General features: G+C 50.5%; 2 protein-coding genes across 2 annotated transcripts in view; one reads left to right on the top strand and one right to left on the bottom strand.

Moving 5' to 3' along the window:
- FANK1 (fibronectin type III and ankyrin repeat domains 1) overlaps nt 1-6853 on the top strand; it is an 88207-nt gene extending 81354 nt beyond the window's left edge. Inside the window, exon 12 of the mRNA XM_045023708.1 lies at nt 6797-6853. Coding sequence (XP_044879643.1) covers nt 6797-6838 — 42 coding nt within the window. The 3' untranslated portion in view covers nt 6839-6853. The remainder of the gene's footprint in view (nt 1-6796) is intronic.
- ADAM12 (ADAM metallopeptidase domain 12) overlaps nt 1-21399 on the bottom strand; it is a 315046-nt gene that overhangs the window by 1971 nt on the left and 291676 nt on the right. The window contains exon 22 of the mRNA XM_045023718.1: nt 595-725. Coding sequence (XP_044879653.1) covers nt 595-725 — 131 coding nt within the window. The remainder of the gene's footprint in view (nt 1-594; nt 726-21399) is intronic.

The following is a 21399-nucleotide window of genomic DNA, read 5'->3' as shown; positions in this document are numbered from 1 at the left end:
CCTTGCCACAGTCTTTCTTCATCATTGCTTGCAGGCGGTCAGCCTAGATGATCACGATGGTCCCTTCTGACCTTAAAGTCCGAGTAATGTACAATATGAAATTACTATTACATAAGAGTTTAAAAAATAAAGTGAATTAGGTGTTTAAAGACAGATCCTCAGCTGGTATAAAATGGCATACCTCCATTGAAAAAAAAAATAGAGCTACATTTATTTACAGTAGCTGAGAACCTGGCCCTATCTTTCACATATTTGGTAAACACAGAGAAAATGATTATTTATTACCAAGATACATAGCAAACGTACTCTACAATGGTATTTTATGTGCAGTTAGAATATAACTCATTGCTGTATAATAGATGTCTTCATTTTTTATCTCCTCTGTGATATATTTGTTTACTACCAGAGTAAGATATAAGCACAATGCTAATATATAGCAGAGAACCTTATTTGATGACAGACCATTTAAATGGAGAGGATGGTGGTTTTTTTCCAAAAATATGGTAAGTCAGCTCTAAGTAAGGGAGAGTCTACAACTGCCAGTAAAGTATTTGCTATAAGTCATAAAAAACCATTTTGATTAGCAAAACTAACCTTACAGGAGTAATGTGAGGCACAAGTTTCTGATGTCCAAGTATTGGGCTGGAGGCATTGTTAAACCGAGCAGTTTTGGTCAGAGGATTTGCTGGTAAAGGCTTTTGAGGAGGGTTTGGTTTGAGAGTTTCCTATAAAAAAAAAAATCAGATCATGTAATCGTTGTAAACAAAATGAAAAAACCAACACTTGTCTAAAGCAACTCCATTTAAAATCTTTTGTATGCGGTAGATAGAACACATGGAAAAGACGGTTACTCACCTGTAGTAACTGTTGTTCTTCGAGATGTGTTGCTCCAATCCATTCCAGTTAGGTGTGCGCGCCGTGCGTGCACGGCTCTTCGGAAGATTTTTACCCTAGCAACTCCGGCGGGCCGGCTGGGCGCCCCCTGGAGTGGCGCCGCTATAGCGCTGAATATATACCCCAGCCGACCCGTCCGCTCCTCAGTTCCTTCTTGCCGGCTACTCCGACAGTGGGGAAGGAGGGCGGGTCTGGAATGGATTGGAGCAAAACATCTCGAAGAACAACAGTTACTACAGGTGAGTAACCGTCTTTTCTTCTTCGAGTGATTGCTCCAATGCATTCCAGTTAGGTGATTCCCAAGCCTTACCTAGGCGGTGGGGTCGGAGTGAGACGTGGCAGAGTGTAAAACTGCTGAGCCGAAGGCTGCGTCGTCTCGAGACTGCAGCACCAACGCATAGTGGGAGGCGAAGGTGTGGACCGAAGACCATGTGGCCGCTCGACAGATGTCCTGGATGGGGACCTGGCTCAGGAAGGCGGCAGACGAGGCTTGCGCCCTCGTGGAATGAGCAGTGAAGCGGCCCGGGGGCACGCGAGCCAGCTCGTAGCATGCTCTGATGCACTGAGTTACCCAGGAGGAGATGCGCTGGGAAGAGACCGGCTCACCTTTCATGCGATCGGCGACTGCTATGAAGAGTTGTGTAGAACGCCGAAAAGGTTTCGTCCGCTCGATGTAAAAAGCGAGCGCTCTACAGACGTCGAGGGTGTGGAGCTGTTGTTCCCTAGGCGAGGCATGGGGCTTCGGGAAGAAGACCGGGAGAAAGATGTCCTGATTGAGGTGGAAAGCCGAGACCACTTTTGGCAGGAAGGCCGGATGCGGACGAAGCTGCACCTTGTCTGTGTGGAAGACAGTGTATGGCGGACCTACCGTCAGCGCCCGGAGCTCCGAGACTCGTCTGGCCGATGTTATGGCGACGAGAAAGGCCGTCTTCCAGGAGAGGTAAAGAAGAGAACATGTGGCCATCGGTTCGAATGGCGGACCCATGAGTTTGGACAGGACGAGGTTCAAATCCCAGGTTGGGGCCGGACGCCGCACCGGCGGGTACAATCGGTCCAGGCCTTTCAGGAAGCGGGAGACCATCGGATTGGAAAAGATGGAGCGACCTTCCAGAGAAGGACGAAAAGCGGACACTGCTGCCAGGTGTACCCGCAAGGAGGAGACCGCCAGACCTTGCTCCTTAAGGTACCAAAGGTAGTCCAAGATGGTAGGGACGGGTACGACGAAAGGGTTGAGTCCTCGTTGGTCACACCAGAGCGCGAACCTCTTCCATTTCGCCAGGTAGGTGGAGCGAGTGGAAGGCTTTCTGCTCTCAAGCAGGACTTGCTGCACGGCTGCCGAACAGTCCCTCTCTGCGTGGGTCAACCACGCAGGTACCAGGCTGTAAGATGGAGGGACTGCAGGTTCGGATGGTGGAGTCTGCCGAAGTCCTGCGTGATGAGGTCCGGCCATAACGGGAGGGAAATGGGATCCCGAACGGAGAGCTCGAGCAGCAGGGTGTACCAATGCTGTCTCGGCCAGGCCGGAGCCACGAGTATGACGGTGGCTCGATCCCTCCTCAGCTTCTGGAGCACTCTGTGCACGAGAGGAAAGGGAGGGAAGGCATAGAGGAGGTGAGTCTGCCAGGGATACAGGAACGCGTCCGACAGAGAGCCCGGCGAGTGACCTCGGAACGAGCAAAACTGGAGACACTTCCTGTTCGCCTTGGAGGCGAAGAGGTCGACCCGGGGAAACCCCCACCTCTGGAAAATCATATGTGCAACGTCGGGACGAAGGGACCACTCGTGGGAGAGAAACGACCTGCTGAGATGGTCGGCCAGCGTGTTCTGCACTCCCGGAAGAAAAGACGCTTCTAGGTGAATGGAGTGGGTCACGCAGAAGTCCCACAGGAGGATTGCTTCCTCGCAGAGGGGAGAAGAGCGGGCTCCGCCCTGCTTGTTTACATAGTACATCGCAGCGGTGTTGTCCGTGAGTACTGTTACACAACGGCGTTGTAGGTGGGAGCAGAAGGTCCGGCAGGCGAGGCGGATGGCACGGAGCTCGCGGACATTGATGTGTAGCGCGAGTTCCTGGGGCGACCAAAGGCCTTGGGTGTGAAGCTCGCCCAGGTGGGCCCCCCAACCGAGCGCTGAGGCATCCGTGGTCAGCGTAACGGATGGGCGAGGAGGATGGAACGGGACCCCCGCACACACGACCTCCGGGGTGAGCCACCAGCGGAGGGAGTCGAGGGCCGTCCTGTTGACCGTGACCACCATGTCGATGGGGTCTCGATGAGGCCGGTACACCGTCGCGAGCCAGGACTGGAAGGGGCGAAGATGGAGCCGCGCATATGCGGTGACATATGTGCAGGAGGCCATGTGACCCAGAAGGCGTAGGCAGGAGCGCACGGTTGTGGTCGGGAAGGCGACGAGATCCCGGATGATGGAGGTCATCGTCTGGTGCCGGGCGCGGGGAAGAGAGGCCCTGCCAACCGTGGAGTCGAGAACCGCTCCGATGAACTCCAGCCGCTGCGTTGGGAGCAAAGTGGACTTCTCGGTGTTGATGAGAAGACCAAGCCGCTGAAAGAGAGACAGAATTTCTGCCATCTGTTCTATCACGAGCTGACGGGACTGAGCTCGGACCAGCCAGTCGTCGAGATACGGGTAGACGTGCATCTGACGACGGCGGAGGGCTGCTGCTACGACTGCCATGCATTTTGTGAATACCCTCGGCGCCGTGGAGAGTCCGAATGGCAACACGGCAAACTGGTAGTGGGTGTCGTTGACCACAAACCGAAGGTAACGCCGATGAGGAGGATAGATCGCGACATGGAAGTAGGCGTCCTTCATGTCGAGGGCGGCAAACCAGTCTCCCGGATCCAGGGAAGGAATAATGGTCCCCAGGGTGACCATACAAAACTTGGGCTTGAGCAGATATTTGTTCAGCTCGCGAAGATCCAGGATAGGACGTAGCCCGCCTTTCGCCTTGGGGATGAGAAAATAACGGGAGTAGAATCCCCTGCCCCGCCTGTCTTGAGGCACTGCTTCTATGGCACCCACGCTCAACAGAGTCCGAACCTCTTGCAAGAGGACTTGCTCGTGAGAGGGGTCCCTGAAGAGGGACAGGGAGGGTGGGTGGGAAGGCGGGGGCGAAACAAATTGAAGGCGGTATCCCGACTGGACTGTTTGAAGCACCCAGTTGTCCGATGTTAAGCGGGACCACGCCGAAAAGAAATGGGAAAGGCGGTTGTAAAATAAAGGGGAAGGATCCGGTAGGGAGAGTGATGGGCCGTCCTCGATCGTCCCATCAAAAGGCCTGCTTAGCCCCCTGAGGGGTCTTGGAAGCGGCCTGGCCCTGGTTGCGGCGGTTGCCGGACGGACGACGGCGATTTTGGGTCGGACGTCTGCTGGTGTAGGGGCGATAGCGTTGTTGATAGCGGGAGGGCTGCGGCCGGAAGGGCCTGCACTGCGTCGCCGGCGTGTGCATTCCGAGCGTGCGGATGGCAACACGCCCGTCCTTCAGGGTCTGGATCCGAGCATCCGTCTTCTCGGAAAACAGACCCTGGGTGTCGAAGGGGAGGTCCTGGAGTGTATATTGCACCTCCGGCGGCAGGGTGGAGGACTGCAGCCAGGAGATGCGCCTCATTGTCACGCCGGATGCCAAGGTCCGAGCCCCGGAGTCCGCGGCGTCGAGGGCGGCCGTAATAGATGACCGAGAGGACTTCTTCCCCTCGTCCAGCAAGGCGGAGAACTCCTGGCGTGATGTGGAAGGCAGGAGCTCCGAGAACTTTGCCAGGGACGTCAGAATGTCAAAGACGTACCTGGCGAGGAGGACCATGATGTTTGCGATCCTCAGCTGCAAACCCCCGGCGGAGTAGATCTTACGGCCGAGCAAGTCCATGCGCTTGGCGTCCTTGGACTTAGGCGCAGCGGCAGGTTGGCCGCGCCTCTCCCGGTCGTTAACAGATTGGACCACGAGGGAGTCCGGGGTTGGGTGAGAGTAAAGGTACTCATAGCCTGATGGTGGGGCTGAGTACTTCCGCTCGACCCCGCGTGCTGTGGGAGGAATGGAAGCGGGGGTCTGCCATAGCGTAGTGGCGTTCTTTTGAATGGTCCGGACGAAGGGTAACGCCACGCGGACGGGCGCATCCGCACCCACCACATTGGTGATTGGGTCCTCATCCTCCTGGACCTCCTCTACGGGAAGATTCATGGACGCCGCCACCCTGCGAAGCAGGTCTTGGAAGGCCCGGAGGTCAATGGGCGGGGGTTCGCTGGCCGCAGCCCCTGCCACCGCCTCGTCCGGCGAGGATGACGAAGATGCACCCTGCAGAACCGGCTCCGGCTCTACGTCCGGTGGGTGAGCCTCCTCCGAACCGTGAAGCGTGGGCGATTGGCGGACCGGATGAGCAGATGGCTCGTGCGGAGGAGAGGGAGGCGGCCGGCTAACAGTCGCTTCAGGGACCCTGGTGCTGGTGGTCACATCCCTCCTGGGAAACGGGATACCTTGACCTTCATGCTGTCCCCACGGGACCCAGTAGCCCCACTGCTCATGCGGAAGTCCTTGTGGGGTAGGCCACCGGTGGGTAGTATCATCGGCACCGGAGGCTACGGAAGCCGTGCGGGATGGCCAAGGCGGTGCTGTAGTGCCGACGGACTGAACCGCTGACGGCGGGAGGCCATGCACCGACGGCACCGAGGGTCGGTACGCAGAGCACCGATGGGACGGTGACCGTGAGCGTGGACTCCGACGGTGCCGGGAGCTCGACCGGCGCCGGGAGCTCGACCGGGACCGGGATCCGCGGTGCCGGGAGTGACTCCGGGAGTCGCGGTGCCGAGGAGACCTCCGACGGTACCGACGGTACGGTGACCTGGATCGGTGCCGGGAGTGCCCCTAACTGGAATGCATTGGAGCAATCACTCGAAGAAGAACACTAAGGTTCGTTGTTTTATTATTTTTTTAAATGTTCATCAGAGAGGTGCATTTTAATCCTACAGTATATCACACAATGTCCAAATTATAGACTGTAATTTTTACATTTCAAATGTGATTGAAATTTTCCAAATCTTTATATTGCATATTTTCAGAACCATGGTGTATGTGTTTACACCAAAAGAACTTTTTAGATAAAACCCACTCTTAACTTTCCTACAGCAAATTTGGTAATTCCATAATCCATGTTTTGGACTGGGGGACATATTCTGCCCTCAATTATGTCATGCAATAAAAAAAAAAAAAGTAAATCATGGGAGGGTAGGTAACAACAATGCAATTAGATCAAGGATGAATTTAGTCCATTGTGTCCACATATGTTTATAAGGGTGATCTGTAAAGGTTTTTTTGTTTTGTTTTTTGGTTGTTTTTTTTAAATGAGCTTCTACTATTTTTTATTGTCCTACAATATATGAAGAGGGCTGCAAAGGATTTCTTTTTAGGCTTTTTCCTTCTCTTTGTTTTTATTTTAGGAATATTGGGAATAACAAATCTGATCTTCACTATCTTTGTGGGAGAACCTCTGATGGGTCTCATTGCATGTGCATTGTGACCTCACTCCTTTATTGAAGCAGTGGTGTTAAAAAGACATCTTTTGTCCAAAATTGTAATTAATCATTGAAAGTTAGCAGGTGTTAACATCAAACTATACAAAACAAACAGTTTTAAACAACTTGAGTAAACATCCCCTCCTTTTTCAGTTGCTCAATTTTCATTTGTTTAACTCATGTGATGTCATAATTTCACTAGTTCTTCTGTTAGTGTGTCTTTCGGAGCCTGAATTTCTAGCATTAAAAATATTTTAAAAAGCAAACACAATTTTTAGTTATTTAAAGAAACCCTTTCTGGTCATCTTTATTCATTACAAGGAGCAAAAAAAGAGCACAAGCCCAACTTTTATTTTCTTGCAACCCTCCCCCTCTGCAAATCTAGATGCGGCTGCATTCCAATAGCACATCCAAGTCTCCAGGATGAGTTTCCATTGTTTCCGGAGGCAGTGTTTTCGGCCTGGTTAGTTTACAATTAGTAAACACATACAAGGTTTCCTACAGGAGATGACAACAGTGGAAATGACTTCAAAACGCAAATTTTGGATGACCCTAGAATCAACCTTTCTGATTCCAGCATGACTGGTGAGCATTCATGGAATTGTTATAAACGCAGCTGCAATTTATTTCAGCCAAAAGAACTGTGGAATTAAGTAGTTCATTAGTAAAGAACAGTAGTAATCTTGCTGCAAGGCATGAATTAATGTAATTACTGTGTGGTCGTCAATCTGCTCCAAAGATGGTAACATTGTTTCATTGGTCTTAGAGAGAAGGATGCTTGTTGCACAGTTTATGATCCAAAAAATGACCACCATTTAATATTGGCAATTTGGCATGTGTGCAGCTGAGCAAAAAAGGTTTCTGAACACCAAATTTTCATTATCTGTTTTAAGCATCTCATTTTCAACATAAGCATTGCACTTTTGAAAGGAAATGGGGAATGACCACTAAACCTGATGATCACAAAGAAGAAAAAAAGCTGGACTTTGAGTAAACTTTGGATTCAGTCAATTCAAGTTTAGAACAGTTTTATTTTTTTAAAACTAGTTTTGTGTCCTTCCTCTCCTTGCATGCAGTCGCTGCATAACTAGTACTAATGCTGTATGTAAGTGAGGAATGGCAAGACTAAATACATTTTTTTTCTGTTTGGCTACTATGATAAATTAAAATAATCTCTCACTCCATACAAGTCAACCTTGACCATCATCCAAAAGAATTTTAAGCTCTTATCAACTTCCTCCAAAATAAAGGAAAAAACATTTTTCTTATCAGTGCTGTTTTGTGTGTGAAGAATAGACTTCATAAAAGGAAAATATGAGGGATATTGCAAATAGTAATGAAGTAATCAGCCATGGTGGAAAAAAACAGCAATTTCTTGTAAATATCTTTCTGTGCGATAGGAATATAATGATGATGCTTATGAAGTCAATTATAGATCCTAGCAAATGAAATTGTTCAAAATTTGGTAAGTTTCAGTGGATATAAAATGGACAACCTGTAAGAGAGAAGCAGCCTGTCTATTCAAATAATCCACAGTCAAGAAACCACATGTGCTAGATTTCTTGAGGAATAAAATTTGCATGTATGTATCTATGTTTAAAGCACAATATACCATTTTAGAAGAAGGCATATTGCAGCTGAACCATAAAGGATACAACTTTTTGCATATATGTGGAATTGCCTCTTACTACATTGAGTTATGATTATGAATATAGGTTCCCTAAGGTAATGGATTAAAAAAAAACCCAAAAACCTTTCAACGTGGTTGGCACATGAATGATTTGTGCAATTTTATTATACCATTGTATTTGGTTGCAGTTAGTCTTTCTTTGCCAAAGAGTTAATGACCAAATAAATAAAAATCAGCATTATGGAGATGGCAAGTAATTAGAAGGAATTTAGTCTTCTTGCATCGTAAAACCTTTGTTCCACTGACTGCCTACAATAATATGAAAGTGACCTGCTTCTGCATGTGAGTAGCTTTACTCAGATGAGCATTCTAACTCATCTGTGTAAAGTTATTTATGCACTTGTGTTTGCAAGATCAGGCCTTAATGAAAATTCTTTTATTTATTTGTATTATGGTAATATCTAGATGCCTCCAATGAAGATGGGGACATGAATGTGCTAGGCACACTAAAAAATATAGTTAGACAGTCCCGGGCCTGAAGAGCTTACAGTCTAAATGGACAAGATCAACAAAGGTCAGGAATGTTACTTTATCCATTTTACCTATCCTAAGTGGCAGGTAGCTACTATTTCATAGCTCCTCTCCCATGGCTCTCTGCTAGTAGCACCTTCCTTTCGCCCAGCCCATTAGTAGGGAATGGAACTGCTTACTGGGTAGTGCGGGGCACAGAACAAGGAAGTGCCAGCACCTTGGTTACAGATCAATCAGCCTTTCAACTGGCCTCCATGGGGAAATTATTCCAGAATAGCCATTCCACTGAAGTGTCTTTTTGGGTTTTAGCCTAATTCACATTGGTAGTAGATAGAGCTTAATCAGGGCTGGCCCACAACATTTTGGCACCTGAGGTGAGGGCATCATTTGAGCTCCCCATGACCCCCTTGCTTGGGCCAAAACTTTGAAAGGTCTCAATTCTGCCTTCTTCTTGTTCTACTCCTCTCATGGTACTGCTCTGCTACCTATCCCAATAAAGGAGAACTAACAACTTAAATTTTTTGAACAAGGCATTTTAAGTAACACAACTTTCAAATGCCTGAACAGCAAATGTAACTTTTTTTGTCTGCATAGTAAACACTGGAATTTTACTCTGTTTGAATAATCAAAGTGGTGCTTTCCATGCCTTCTTGGTTGCAAAGAGTTGAACTGCTTCCTGAAGGTCCACAGTCTGGGCCAGCTCATGCTCTATTGAAATGGTTGCAAGGCCAACCAGCCTATCCTGTGTCATTGTGGAGCGTAGATGTGTTTTTATTAATTTCAGCTTGGAGAAGCTGCGTTCTCCACTGGCAACTGTTACAGGAAGTGTTAGAAGTATGCGCAGAGCAACAAAAACATTTGGAAAGAGGGTAGTCATCTTATTTGTGCATATATATTCCAGAACAGCCTTTGGAGTTGATCCTGCTGAAATGTATCTTGACAGGGCTTTCAGTTCATCACCTAAATCACTCGCATCAATATCGCGCATGTCATGATGTGTCAATACTGTCTCTAGTGCCCTGCATTGCTGGTGTAGGTCGTCTTCAGGTATAGCAAGGAGTTTTGGAATATCATACAACATCCCAAATATACTGCTGTGTTCTTTGAGCTGCATGAAATGTTCTTCAACTGACTGTATTGCACAATCTAGCACCTGGTTAAAGAATTCAACTTTGAATTGTTGTTTGGGGTCTCTTATGGAATTATCCCATGCCTCATAATCAAAATGTCATCTTCGGTGGAAAAACAGCTTCAGTGTGAAGTTCCTTTGCCAACTTCTGTGCACTCTTCAGAATGTTTTGAAATCCCTCATCTGACCGGTTAAGACTGGAGGTATGACTTTGCTTTGTCCAGTTGTTCCATTGCTCCAGATATATCAAGGTCAACACCTTGGAGTCTCTTGCTTACAACATTTATTTCAAACAGTATGTCATGCCACAACACTAAGCCACACAGAAATGTGAAGTTATGTATGTTTCTGGTGATTCCATTTCCCTCTGCCACTGTTCTCCCATGAACTGTTCCTGTCATAACATTATCCACCATAATGGCAATTATGGCATCATCTATCTTCCCAATTTGGTGTTTGATAGGCTTTATCACCTCCACTCGACTTTCCCATCATGTGGCACTTGGTGGTTTCAGTGTCAGAGAGGATGTTCCCAGATGTTGCCTCAAAATTTGCCATCGATGAGTTGATGCAGAGAAAAATACATAGATCATAGAATCATAGAATATCAAGGTTGAAAGGGATCTCAGGAGGTCATCTAGTCCAAACCCCTGCTCAAAGCAGGACCAATTCCCAACTAAATCATCCCAGCCAGGGCTTTGTTGAGCCTGACCTTAAAAACCTATAAGGAAGGAGATTCCACCACCTCCCTAGGTAACCCATTCCAGTTCTTCACCACCCTCCTAGTGAAAAAGATTTTCCTAATATCCAACCTAAACCTCCCTCACTGCAACTTGAGACCATTACTCCTTGTTCCGTCATCTGGTACCACTGAGAACAGCTGAGCTCCATCCTCTTTGGAACCCCCTTTCAGGTACTTGAAGGCAGCTATCAAATCCCCCCATATTCTTCTCTTCTGCAGACTAAACAATCCCAGTTCCCGCAGCCTCTTCTCATAAGTCATGTGCTCCAGCCCCCTAATCGTTTTTGTTGCCCTCTGCTGGATTCTTTCCAATTTTTTCACATCCTTCTTGTGGTGTGGGGCCCAAAACTGGACACAGTACTCCAGATGAGGCCTCACCAATGTCGAATAGAGGGGAATGATCACGTCCCTCGATCTGTTGGCAGTGCCCCTACTTATGCCGCCCAAAATGCCATTAGCCTTTTTGGCAACAAGGGCACACCGTTGACTCATATCCAGCTTCTTATCCACTATAACCCCTAGGTCTTTTTCTACAGAACTGCTTCCTAGCCATTCGGTCCCTAGTCTGTAACAGTGAATGGGATTCTTCCATCCTAAGTGGAGGACTCTGCACTTGTCCTTGTTGAACCTCATCAGATTTGTCTAGGTCCCTCTGTATCCTGTCCCTACCCTCCAGCGTAGCTACCACTCCTCCCAATTTAGTATCATCTGCAAACTTGCTGAGGGTGCAATCCACACCATCCTCCAGATCATGGGTGCCAACTTATATGGGCTCGTGGAGCTAAAGCCCCAGGAATATTCAAAATCAGGGGCTCTGCTCCACCAATATTTGGAGCTAGGTTTCGCCCCTTTAAATCCCAGCTGCGGCCGGGAATCAGAGGGCTCTGGGCTGCCCGCTGCTGCAGGGAGCCCAGAGCCTTTTAAATCCCAGCCGTGGCCGGGAATCAGAGGGCTCTGGGCTGCCCGCTGCGACGGGGAGCCCAGAGCCTTTTAAATCCCAGCCGCGGCCGGGAATCAGAGGGCTCTGGGCTGCCTGCAACCACGGGGAGCCCAGAGCCCTTTAAATCTCAGCCGCGGCTGGGAATCAGAGGGCTCCGGGCTGCCTGCAACCGCGGGGAGCCCAGAGCCCTTTAAATCCCAGCCGCGGCTGGGAATCGGAGGGCTCTGGGCTGCCCGCAGGGGCAGAGAGCCCAGAGCCCTTTGAATCCCAGCCGCGGCGGCTGGGATTTAAAGGGCTCAGGGCTCTCTGCCCCTGCGGGCAGCCCAGAACCCTCCGATTCCCAGCCCCTGGCTGCTGATTGCCCCCTCCCCAGACCCCTGCCCCAACTGCCCCCCAGGACCCTCACCCCCTATCTAAGCACCACTGGTCCTTGTCCCCCGTTACCCACTCCCAAGACAACTGCCCCTAACTGCCCCTTGGGACCCCAGCCCCTATCTAAGCCTCCCTTCTCCTTGTCCCCAACTGCCCCCTCCTGAGACCCCACCCAACTTCCCCCCAGGACCCCACCCCCTACCTGTCCCCTGATAAACCCCCTGGACTCCCATGCCTATCCAATTGCTGCCTGTCCCCTGACTGCCCCTCCGAACCTCTGCCCCATCCAACCCCCCCTGCTCCTTGTCCCTTGACTGGCCCCTGGAACCCCCTACCCCTTCTCCAACCTTGTAATCTTGTGGCACTGACGCGTTGTAGCTTCATTTTATATCGGCTTACAGGGCGGGAGTGGGGGGGGCACCACCATTTTGGGCCCCACCAAAAATTATACAAACCTGCCGCCTATGCTCCAGATCATTAATGAAGATATTGAACAAAACTGGCCTAGGACCGACCCTTGGGGCACTCAGCTTGAAACCGGCTGCCAACTAGACATGGAGCCATTGATCACTACCCATTAGCCCGATGATCTAGCCAGCTTTCTATCCACCTTATAGTCCATTCATCCAGCCCATACTTCTTTAACTTGCTGGTAAGGATACTGTGGGAGACCATATCAAAAGCTTTGCCAAAGTCAAGGAATAACAAATACCCTGCTTTCCTCTAATCCACAGACCCAGTTATCTCCTCATAGAAGGCAATTAGGTTAGTCAGGCATGACTTGCCCTTGGTGAATCCATGCTGACTGTTCCTGATCACTTCCCTCTTCTCTAAGTGCTTCAGAATTGATTCCTTGAGGACCTGCTCCATGATTTTTCCAGGGACTGAGGTGAGGCTGACTGGCCTGTAGTTCCCCAGATCCTCCTCCTTCCCTTTTTAAAAGATGGGCACTACATTAGCCTTTTTCTAGTCATCCGGGACCTCCCTGATCGCCATGAGTTTTCAAAGATAATGGTCAATGGCTCTGCAATCACATCCACCAACTCCTTTAGCACCCGATTCAGCGCATCCGGCCCCATTGACTTGTGCTTGTCAGTTTTTCTAAATAGTCCTGAACCACTTCTTTCTCCACAGAGGGCTGGTCACCTCCTCCCCATACTGTGCTGCCCAGTGCAGCAGTCTGGGAGCTGACCTTGTTCGTGAAGACAGAGGCAAAAAAAGCATTGAATACATTAGCTTTTTCCACATCCTCTGTCACTAGGTTGCCACCCTTATTCAGTAAGAGGTCCACACTTTCCTCTTGTTGCTAACGTACCTGAAGAAACCCTTCTTGTTACTCTTAACATCTCTTGCTAGCTGCAACTCCAAGTGTGATTTGGCCTTCCTGATTTCACTCCTGCATGCCTGAGCAATATTTTTATACTCCTCCCTGGTCATTTGTCCAATCTTCCACTTCTTGTAAGCTTCTTTTTTGCATTTAAGATCAGCAAGGATTTCACTGTTAAGCTAAGCTGGTCGCCTGCTGTATTTACTATTCTTTCTACACATCGGGATGGTTTTTTCCTACAACTTCAGTAAGGATTCTTTAAAATACAGCCAGCTTTCCTGGACTCTTTCCCCCTCATGTTATTCTCCCAGGGGATCCTGCCCATCAGTTCCCTGAGGGAGTCAAAGCCTGCTTTTCTGAAGTCCAGGGTCCATATTCTGCTGCTCTCCTTTCTTCCTTGCGTCAGGATCCTGAACTTGACCATCTCCTGGTCACTGCATCCCAGGTTCCCATCCACTTTTGCTTCCCCTACTAATTCTTCCCGGTTTGTGAGCAGCAGGTCTAGAAGAGCTCTGCCCCTCATCATTTCCTCCAGCACTTGCACCAGGAAATTGTCCCCTAGACTTTCCAAAAACTTCCTGGATTGTCTGTGCACCTCTCCCAGCAGATGATAGGGTGATTAAAGTCTCCCATGAGAACCAGGGCCTGCGATCTAGTAACTTCTGCTAGTTGTCAGAAGACAGCCTCGTCCACCTCATCCCCCTGGTCTGGTGGTCTATAGCAGACTCCTACCACGACAGCACCCTTGTTGCTCACACTTCTAAGCTTAATTCAGAGACTCGGGTTTTTCTGCAGTTTCATACCGGAGCTCTGAGCAGTCATACTCCTCTCTTACATGCAATGCAACTCCCCCACTTTTTCTGCCCTGCCTGTCCTTTCTGAACAGTTTATATCCATCCATTACAGTACTCCAGTCATGTGAGTTATCCCACCAAGTCTCTGTTATTCCAATCACATCATAGTTTCTTGACTGTGCCAGGACTTCCAGTTCTCCCTGCTTGTTTCCCAGGCTTCTTGCATTTGTGTATAGGCAGTTAAGATAACTCGCTGATTGTCCCACTTTCTCAGTCTGAGACAGGAGTCCTCCCCTCTTGTACTCTCCTGCTCGTGCTTCCTCCTGGTATCCCAGATGCTTTGAATTACATTTAAAAAATTCAGCAGCCTCACTAGAAGCTGATTCTGCATCACTGACCACCAAGTTCAATGAATGAGAACTACAAGAGACAAAAAAAGCTCGAGGGTTTAACTCTCAGCTCTGTGTCTGCACTCCTCTGTTCTTTCCTTTCATGTTGGCACTGTTATCGTAGCCCTGACCTCTCATGTCAGCTATCACAATTCCCGTATCTTCCTGCTTTTTAAGAAGCACATTTGTCATACCAGCTCCTGTAGTATCATCAATGTCAATAAATTCTAGAAAATGCTCTGACAGTCACCATTGCAGGGACATTTTCACTAGATTTTGTTGTTCCAAAACGCACCATTAAAGTCATTTGGTCCATATGGCTGATGTCAGGTGTGTAGTCCAGAATAACAGAGTAATATCTTGCTGACTTCAGATCTGCCACAATCTTCTGTTTGACTTTTGTTGTCAGTAACTGTATGATCTCATTTTGAATTTTTTCCAGGGTAGTGGTGTGTGAACATTTCTTGGGTGGTGACTCTTCTTAGATGCTCCTGGAGTACAGCATCAAACTCAGCCATCAGCTCCACAATTTTAAGGAAGTTTCCATTGTTTGGCACATACAGCTGATCTGAAGTGCCACAAAGTGCTAGGTTTTGGATAGCAAGCATTCTCACAATGGCAATGAGCCTTTTCAGAACATTTTGCCAGTAAAGAGACTCTGATGCAATCTTCTCTTGATGCTGATCAGCTATGATGGCCTTTAACCTTAGTCTCATCTTAAGCTCTTTCCATCTATGTAATGCTCTCTGGTGATTTGCTGCCTTCTCAGGGCATGCCAGATTTCTAGCCAGATTTTTCCATTCCTTTGTTCCTGTAGAACCCAATGTGGCTGGAACATTAGACTGGAAGAGTTTGCAACAAAAACAGTATGCAGCATTCTGGGTTTTTGAGTACATAAGCTATGGCCTCTCCCAATGATAAGCTGCCAAAATCTTAACAACGGGTTCCCTATAAAAAGTTTTGATTTAAGGGATGTGCGACAGCATGTATTTTTTGTACCAATAGGGTTACCATACGTCCATATTTTCCCAGGAGGTGATTAAGAACCGAAAAGCCTGACATGTCCAGGAAAATACAGATGTATTTTAACCCTACCTAAAGTTCTTTTTTAAAAAGATGGGGCTGAACTAGAAATGAGCTCCGTTTCACATGTGTGGGTTGTGATCAGGGACAGTCTCAATTTTTGGGTCTTTTTCTTATATAGGCTCCTATTACCCCTCACCCCCGTCCCGATTTTTCACACTTGCTGTCTGGTCACTCTAGGGTGTGCACATGTGTGGGTCCCAGCTGCTCTCTGCCCCCCCCCTCATTAAAGCAGGTGTGCAGGGTTACTGCTCTGGGAACTGCAGGGCACCAGTGGATGTGGGGCTGGCTGCAGATAGGGGCGTGGGGCAGGGCTAGCTGGAGGCAGGGAGTGATACGGGCTGGCTGTGGGCAGGTGATCAAACGGGCGGGCTGCGGGTGGCTGTGGGCAGGGGGTGGCTGCAGGCGGCTGTGGGCAGAGGCTGGCTGCAGGCAGGGGGTGGCTGTGGCAGGGGCTGCAGGCAGAGGCTGGCTGCGGGCAGAGGGTGGCTGTGGCAAGGGCTAGCTGCGGGCAGAGGGCGGCTGTGGGCAGGGGCTGCGGGCAGGGGGCGGCTGGGGGCAGGGGCTGGCTGGGGGCAGGGGCTGGCTGGGGGCAGAGGGCGGCTGGGGGCAGGGGGTGGGGCAGGGGGCGGCTGGGGGCAGGGGCTGGCTGGGGGCGGCTGCGGGCTGGGGGCGGCTGCGGCTGGCTGGGGGTGGCTGCGGGTGGCTGTGGGCAGGGTGTGGGGCAGGGGGCGGCTGTGGGCAGGGGCTGGCTGTGGGTGGCTGCGGGCAGGGGCTGGCTGGGGGCAGGGGCTGGCTGGGGGTGGGGCGGGGGCAGGGGGTGGGGCAGGGGCTGGCTGGGGGCAGGGGCTGGCTGTGGGCAGGTGATGCAGACGGGCGGGCTGCGGGTGGCTGTGGGCAGGGGGTGGCTACGGGCGGCTGTGGGCAGAGGCTGGCTGCAGGCAGGGGTGGCTGTGGCAGGGGCTGCAGGCAGAGGCTGGCTGTGGGCAGAGGGTGGCTGTGGCAAGGGCTAGCTGTGGGCAGGGGGCAGCTGCGGGCAGGGGCTGGCTGGGGCAGAGGGCGGCTATGGGCAGGGGGTGGGGCAGGGGCTGGCTGGGGGCAGGGGGCGGCTGGGGGCGGCTGCGGGCAGAGGGCGGCTGCGGGTGGCTGTGGGGCAGGGGGCGGCTGTGGGCAGGGGGTGGCTGTGGGTGGCTGCGGGCAGGGGCTGGCTGGGGGTGGCTGGGGGCAGCGGCTGGCTGTGGGTGGCTGCGGGCAGGGGCTGGCTGGGGCGGCTGTGGGCAGGGGCTGGCTGGGGGCAGGGGGTGGCTGCGGGTGGCTGCGGGCAGGGGCTGGCTGGGGGTGGCTGGGGGCAGGGGGTGGCTGCGGGCAGGGGCTGGCTGGGGGTGGCTGCGGGCAGGGGCTGCGGGCAGGGGCTGGCTGGGGGTGGCTGGGGGCAGGGGCTGGCTGGGGCTGGCAGGGGGCGGCTGGGGGCAGGGGCTGGCAGGGGGCAGCTGGGGGCAGGGGCTGGCTGGGGCGGGCAGGGGGCGGCTGGGGGCAGGGGCTGGCTGGGGCTGGCAGGGGGCGGCTGGGGGCAGGGGCTGGCTGGGGCTGGCAGGGGCTGGGGCTGGGGGCAGGGGCTGGCTGGGGGAGGGGGGGCAGGGGGTGGCTGGGGGCAGGGGGTGGGGCAGGGGCTGGCTGTGGCTGTGGCTGTGGCTGGCTGGGGGTGGCTATAGCTGCGGGCAGGGAAGGCGGGGGAGGGGCGCAGACACTCACACGGGCGGGGGGGGCTGGGAGCAGCAGGACGCAGCCGGGGACTCACCAGGCAGCAGCCGGAGCCCCAGGGCCAGAGGTCCAAAGAGCAGGAGCAGCAAGAGGGCCAGGAGGCAGCTCACATGGCTCTCGCAGCACAGCACAGCGCCCCCCGGCGGCCGGGAGGAGGAATTACAGGCTTCCCAGGCACAGCCCATCAAAGCTTCCCTCGCAGGGAAGCTAGTTAACAAGCGGTTCTAAAACGGCTTCTAAATTTAACAACGGGTTCGTGCAAACCGGCTCCAGCTCACCCCTGGCCTCTCCACTTTGTCACCATTGGGGATTTCACGCCAGTACTGTGTTGGATGGAAACTTCTATTTTCATTGTCTTTGGGGAACATGAAGTTTTTCACTTGCTGTGGCCCATGCAGTACAAGGAAGTCCCTCAGGCTACTGCTCAAGTGGGTCCACAGTCATGGATCATCTAGACTTAAGGAACTAAACTCAGCAGCAGCTGTTTCTTGCATGTCCACCACACTCTTCTCTGATCTACACTTTTCTTCAGGAATGTACATGGTTACATCCATTTGAGATGAAGATATGATGCTGCAGTAGCTGTCAGGTCACCTACAGTCTAACTAACTGGAAGAACTGGCATCTCCTCACCACTCACATCCTCACTGGGGACGGAGGGCTCACCATGAACATTTGTGTCTATGTATCACAGGAGAGCTCCTTCCTGCTTCGATAGAAAAGCTTCCTTTGCTTTCTTTCTTTTTCTGAATGCTTCCCTAGAGGAGCGTTTTCTTCTTTCACTCATGACTGCTGTTCTGTACCAGCTATAGTGGCTCTCAACACTCAGTTGAAGGGGATAAATAAGGCTGGTAGCAGGGCCTGAGTGAGGGAAGATACCTGCGTCTTAAGGGCCTAACTGGCTCCTACTACTTCAGTTGACTGCCTGTTCTCCTCAAGTGGGTTCAGGGAAGTAACAGGAAACAGGAAGCTCCCTGAAAAGCTGGTGTTAATCAGTCCAGGCTCCCATGGGTGCTAGAGAGGTACATTAGAGACTCCTCCTCCTCTCTCTCCCTGCAGCTCCTGCTGCTCTCTGTTATTCCCTCTCACCTTTTCTCCTGCCTGCCTGTTATGTCTCTTGTGCCCTCCTTCCTCCAGCACAGCACTCCACCATCTCTCTGCATTTAGAGCAGAGAGAATACATATGCGTCAGCAGCAGACACAATTTTCTACACTCTGGGTCCTAGTGGCGCCCCCGCTGACAGGCTGGCACCTGAGGCGGCTGCCTCAGTTCACCTCATGGTAAGGCCAGCCCTGAGCTTAATGGGAAAATTTGAAATACATACCCTACCTCATTCTGGAATATCTTCCAAATGGAGACAAGCCCTTTATCGGCTGGTAGCTACACTGGTTAATTATGGTATTAGCAGGGTGCAATGAAGTAGATGGACAATGGGGAAAGGCATGGTGTGGTAATTATGGCAGTTGGGAAAACAGAATGGAGAAGAGGAGGAAAACGAGGAGAGCAAGGTGGGGGGCGCACAGGAAAAAGGTAAGACTGGTTGTAGAGGCAGATGATTGGCAGAGGGAGTTAGGAGGAGGTGACAAAGAATGGACAGGAAAACAGTGATGTGATAGGAGAGATAGACAGAAGAAGAAATCACCTAACGGGGAGAAAACGATGGCTCTCGGAAGGAGAGCCATGAATGTTTGAGAAAAGAGAAGCCAAGAATAGCTGCATCTTTACAGTTGTGTTACATATTCTAAGTGTATCACGGGGAATACAAATTGACACAAGCCATGTCACTGTATGAACATGGAAATGAGTTGTGACCTTTGAGCTCCTGGCAACTTGTTAGTATGCCCCTCAGTACCACAAAGGTGGTGCTTCACTGCTCAAGCTCTCTCTGCTAATAAGGCCCTTTTCCTGACCCTGTTTTTTTTTCCCCTACAGAGCCTCAGCTAAACGTGTTTATGGATAGATTTCTTTCTCCAATTTTATATCAGTAACCTAGAGTTGAGTTCAGCATGTCAGGTTTTCATCTGTATTTGGGGAAAGGGCTGTTTTCAATAATGGCACTAGCTCTTGTTACAGCTGTGTTTAGGAGAAAGAAAGTGTATTTCTTATATAGTAGGCAGCTATAAACAATGTATATCAACTTTAATTTGCTCCTTTGGTCTATTTTGACTATGCTTATGGAAGAGGTTTCTAATCTAAAATGCACTGTGAGAAAGAGGGGGTCTTTATCAATCTAGTGAAGAAGATGCTTCAATGGATTCTGTATCAGGGAGCTGACTGTAAAGCCAGTTTGAGATGACTGTAGCAGAACATGCAGACAGTAAATACAGGTCTGGCTCCTTACCAACTATATCTCACAGCAGGGGTTCTCAAACTAGGAGTCATTACCCCTCAAGGGGTCGGGAGCTGTCAGCCTCCATCCCCACCCCCCCTTTTGCCACCAGCATTTATAATAGAGTTAAATATTTAAAAACGTGTTTTGAATTTATAAGGAGGATTGCACTCAGAGTCTTTCTGTGTGAAAGGTGGTCACCAATACAAAAGTTTGAGAACAGTAAGGATATCCAGTAACAAGTTGATTTAGATGAGAATGTGGTGTAGCAAAACAGCAGTAGCATGCAACTGATTACAGAATAACCAAGGAAAACATGAATGAAGACCTAAATTATGGACTGGATTCACTAGGTGCTATAACTTTTTATGCTGATTTACATCAGCTGAAGATCTGACTTATGGATAATCAAACTGTTTCATGAAGACTTCTATACGAAAGAAAATTTTATATTGGTCATAGATTTTTAAATATTACACTTGGCAAACAGTGAGAAGAGGAGGTACTGACCTGTAACTGGAGGTTCTTTGAGATGTGTTGTCCCTATTTGTATTCCAAACACTGGTGCGCAGGCATGCCATGTGCCCGAGTTGGAAGGTTTTTCAGCAGCAGTGTCTGTTGACCCCTCATGGCCTTGTGATGTCACCACATCTTCTGTGTGAGGTTATAAGAGGCTATGTGGGGTAACACACCCTCAGTCTCCCTCTTACCACAACATAAGAGTCTCTGCAGCATAGGGGAAGGTACTGGAATACAAATAGGGACCACACATCTTGAAGAACCTCCAGTTACTGGTGACAGGTTTCAGAGTGGTAGCTGTGTTAGTCTGTATCAGCAAAAAGAACGAGGAGTACTTGTAGCACCTTAGAGGCTAATAAATTTATTTGGGCATAAATTTGTTAGTCTCTAAGGTGCCACAAGTACTCCTTGTTCTTTTTGCAGTTACTGGTAATTAACCACATCCTCTTCTCTGAGTGATACACCTATATGTATTTCAAATGCAGGTGAGTATGGAGTAATGATCAGCTTGGAGGTGGGTGCGAGGACGTAATGGGGAAGACCTGCTGTAGGACAGCGTGTCTTATATTGGCTTCTGCGGCTGCCCACAGGTCGATGGCATAGTGCGCTGTGAAAGTGTGGACAGAGCACAGCTCACGTGCCAAGGGACATCTGCCAGAGAGACGGAGATAGTTGCATGCGCCTGCATGGAGTTTGCCGTGATTCTGCCAGGTGGCATTGCTTTAGAGTGCACGTGGCATTCTGTAATGCACTTAGAGATCCAATTGGATATGTGCTGCGAGGAGAGGTCTTGCCCTCTCAACCATTCCACTGTGCCTACAAAGAGGTGTGGGGAGGCGTGACAGACGCGAGTCCTATCCAAGTAGAAGGCCAGTGCCCTGCAGATGTCCAGGGAGTGCAGCGTCCTGTCCACAGGAGTGGCATGCTGTTTAGGATGGAAGACTGGGAGATAGATGTACTGGTTGAGCTAAAACTCAGATATGACCTTTGGGAGGAACTTAAAATGAAGGCACAAGGAGACTTTCTCTTTATGGAAAACTGTATGGGGGAGTGTGGGGGGGGGAAGAAAGCAGGTCAGCCATCATGGCGGTTAGTTTGCTGACCCACCAGGCAGAGGACTTGAATAGATGGGCATTTGCATATGGCCAGGGCTTCGACTGCAGTATAAAAGCCAGTCATCATAGGCAAGGAAAGTTCTGGACCTGCTGCCTAACCCAGTACCCTTTCAGGCCTTGCTATCAGGCTGCAGCCTGGGAGGTCACCAGGCCTGAGCTCCCTAGCCCAGCTTGCCCCTTTCCCAGAACTGCTCCACCCTCAGTACCCTTAGCTTTCAGGCAGCAAGGACCATCTCCCTCCAGAGCTAGAAGGAGAGAGACTCCTCTAGCTCCTGGCTGATGGCCCTTTATAGGGCCAGCTGTGGCCTAATTAGGGCGTGGCCCAG

Source organism: Mauremys mutica, chromosome 7 (genome assembly GCF_020497125.1).
Source record: "Mauremys mutica isolate MM-2020 ecotype Southern chromosome 7, ASM2049712v1, whole genome shotgun sequence".
NCBI classification, from domain to species: Eukaryota; Metazoa; Chordata; order Testudines; family Geoemydidae; genus Mauremys; species Mauremys mutica.
This window is presented reverse-complemented; position numbering and strand designations above follow the sequence as displayed.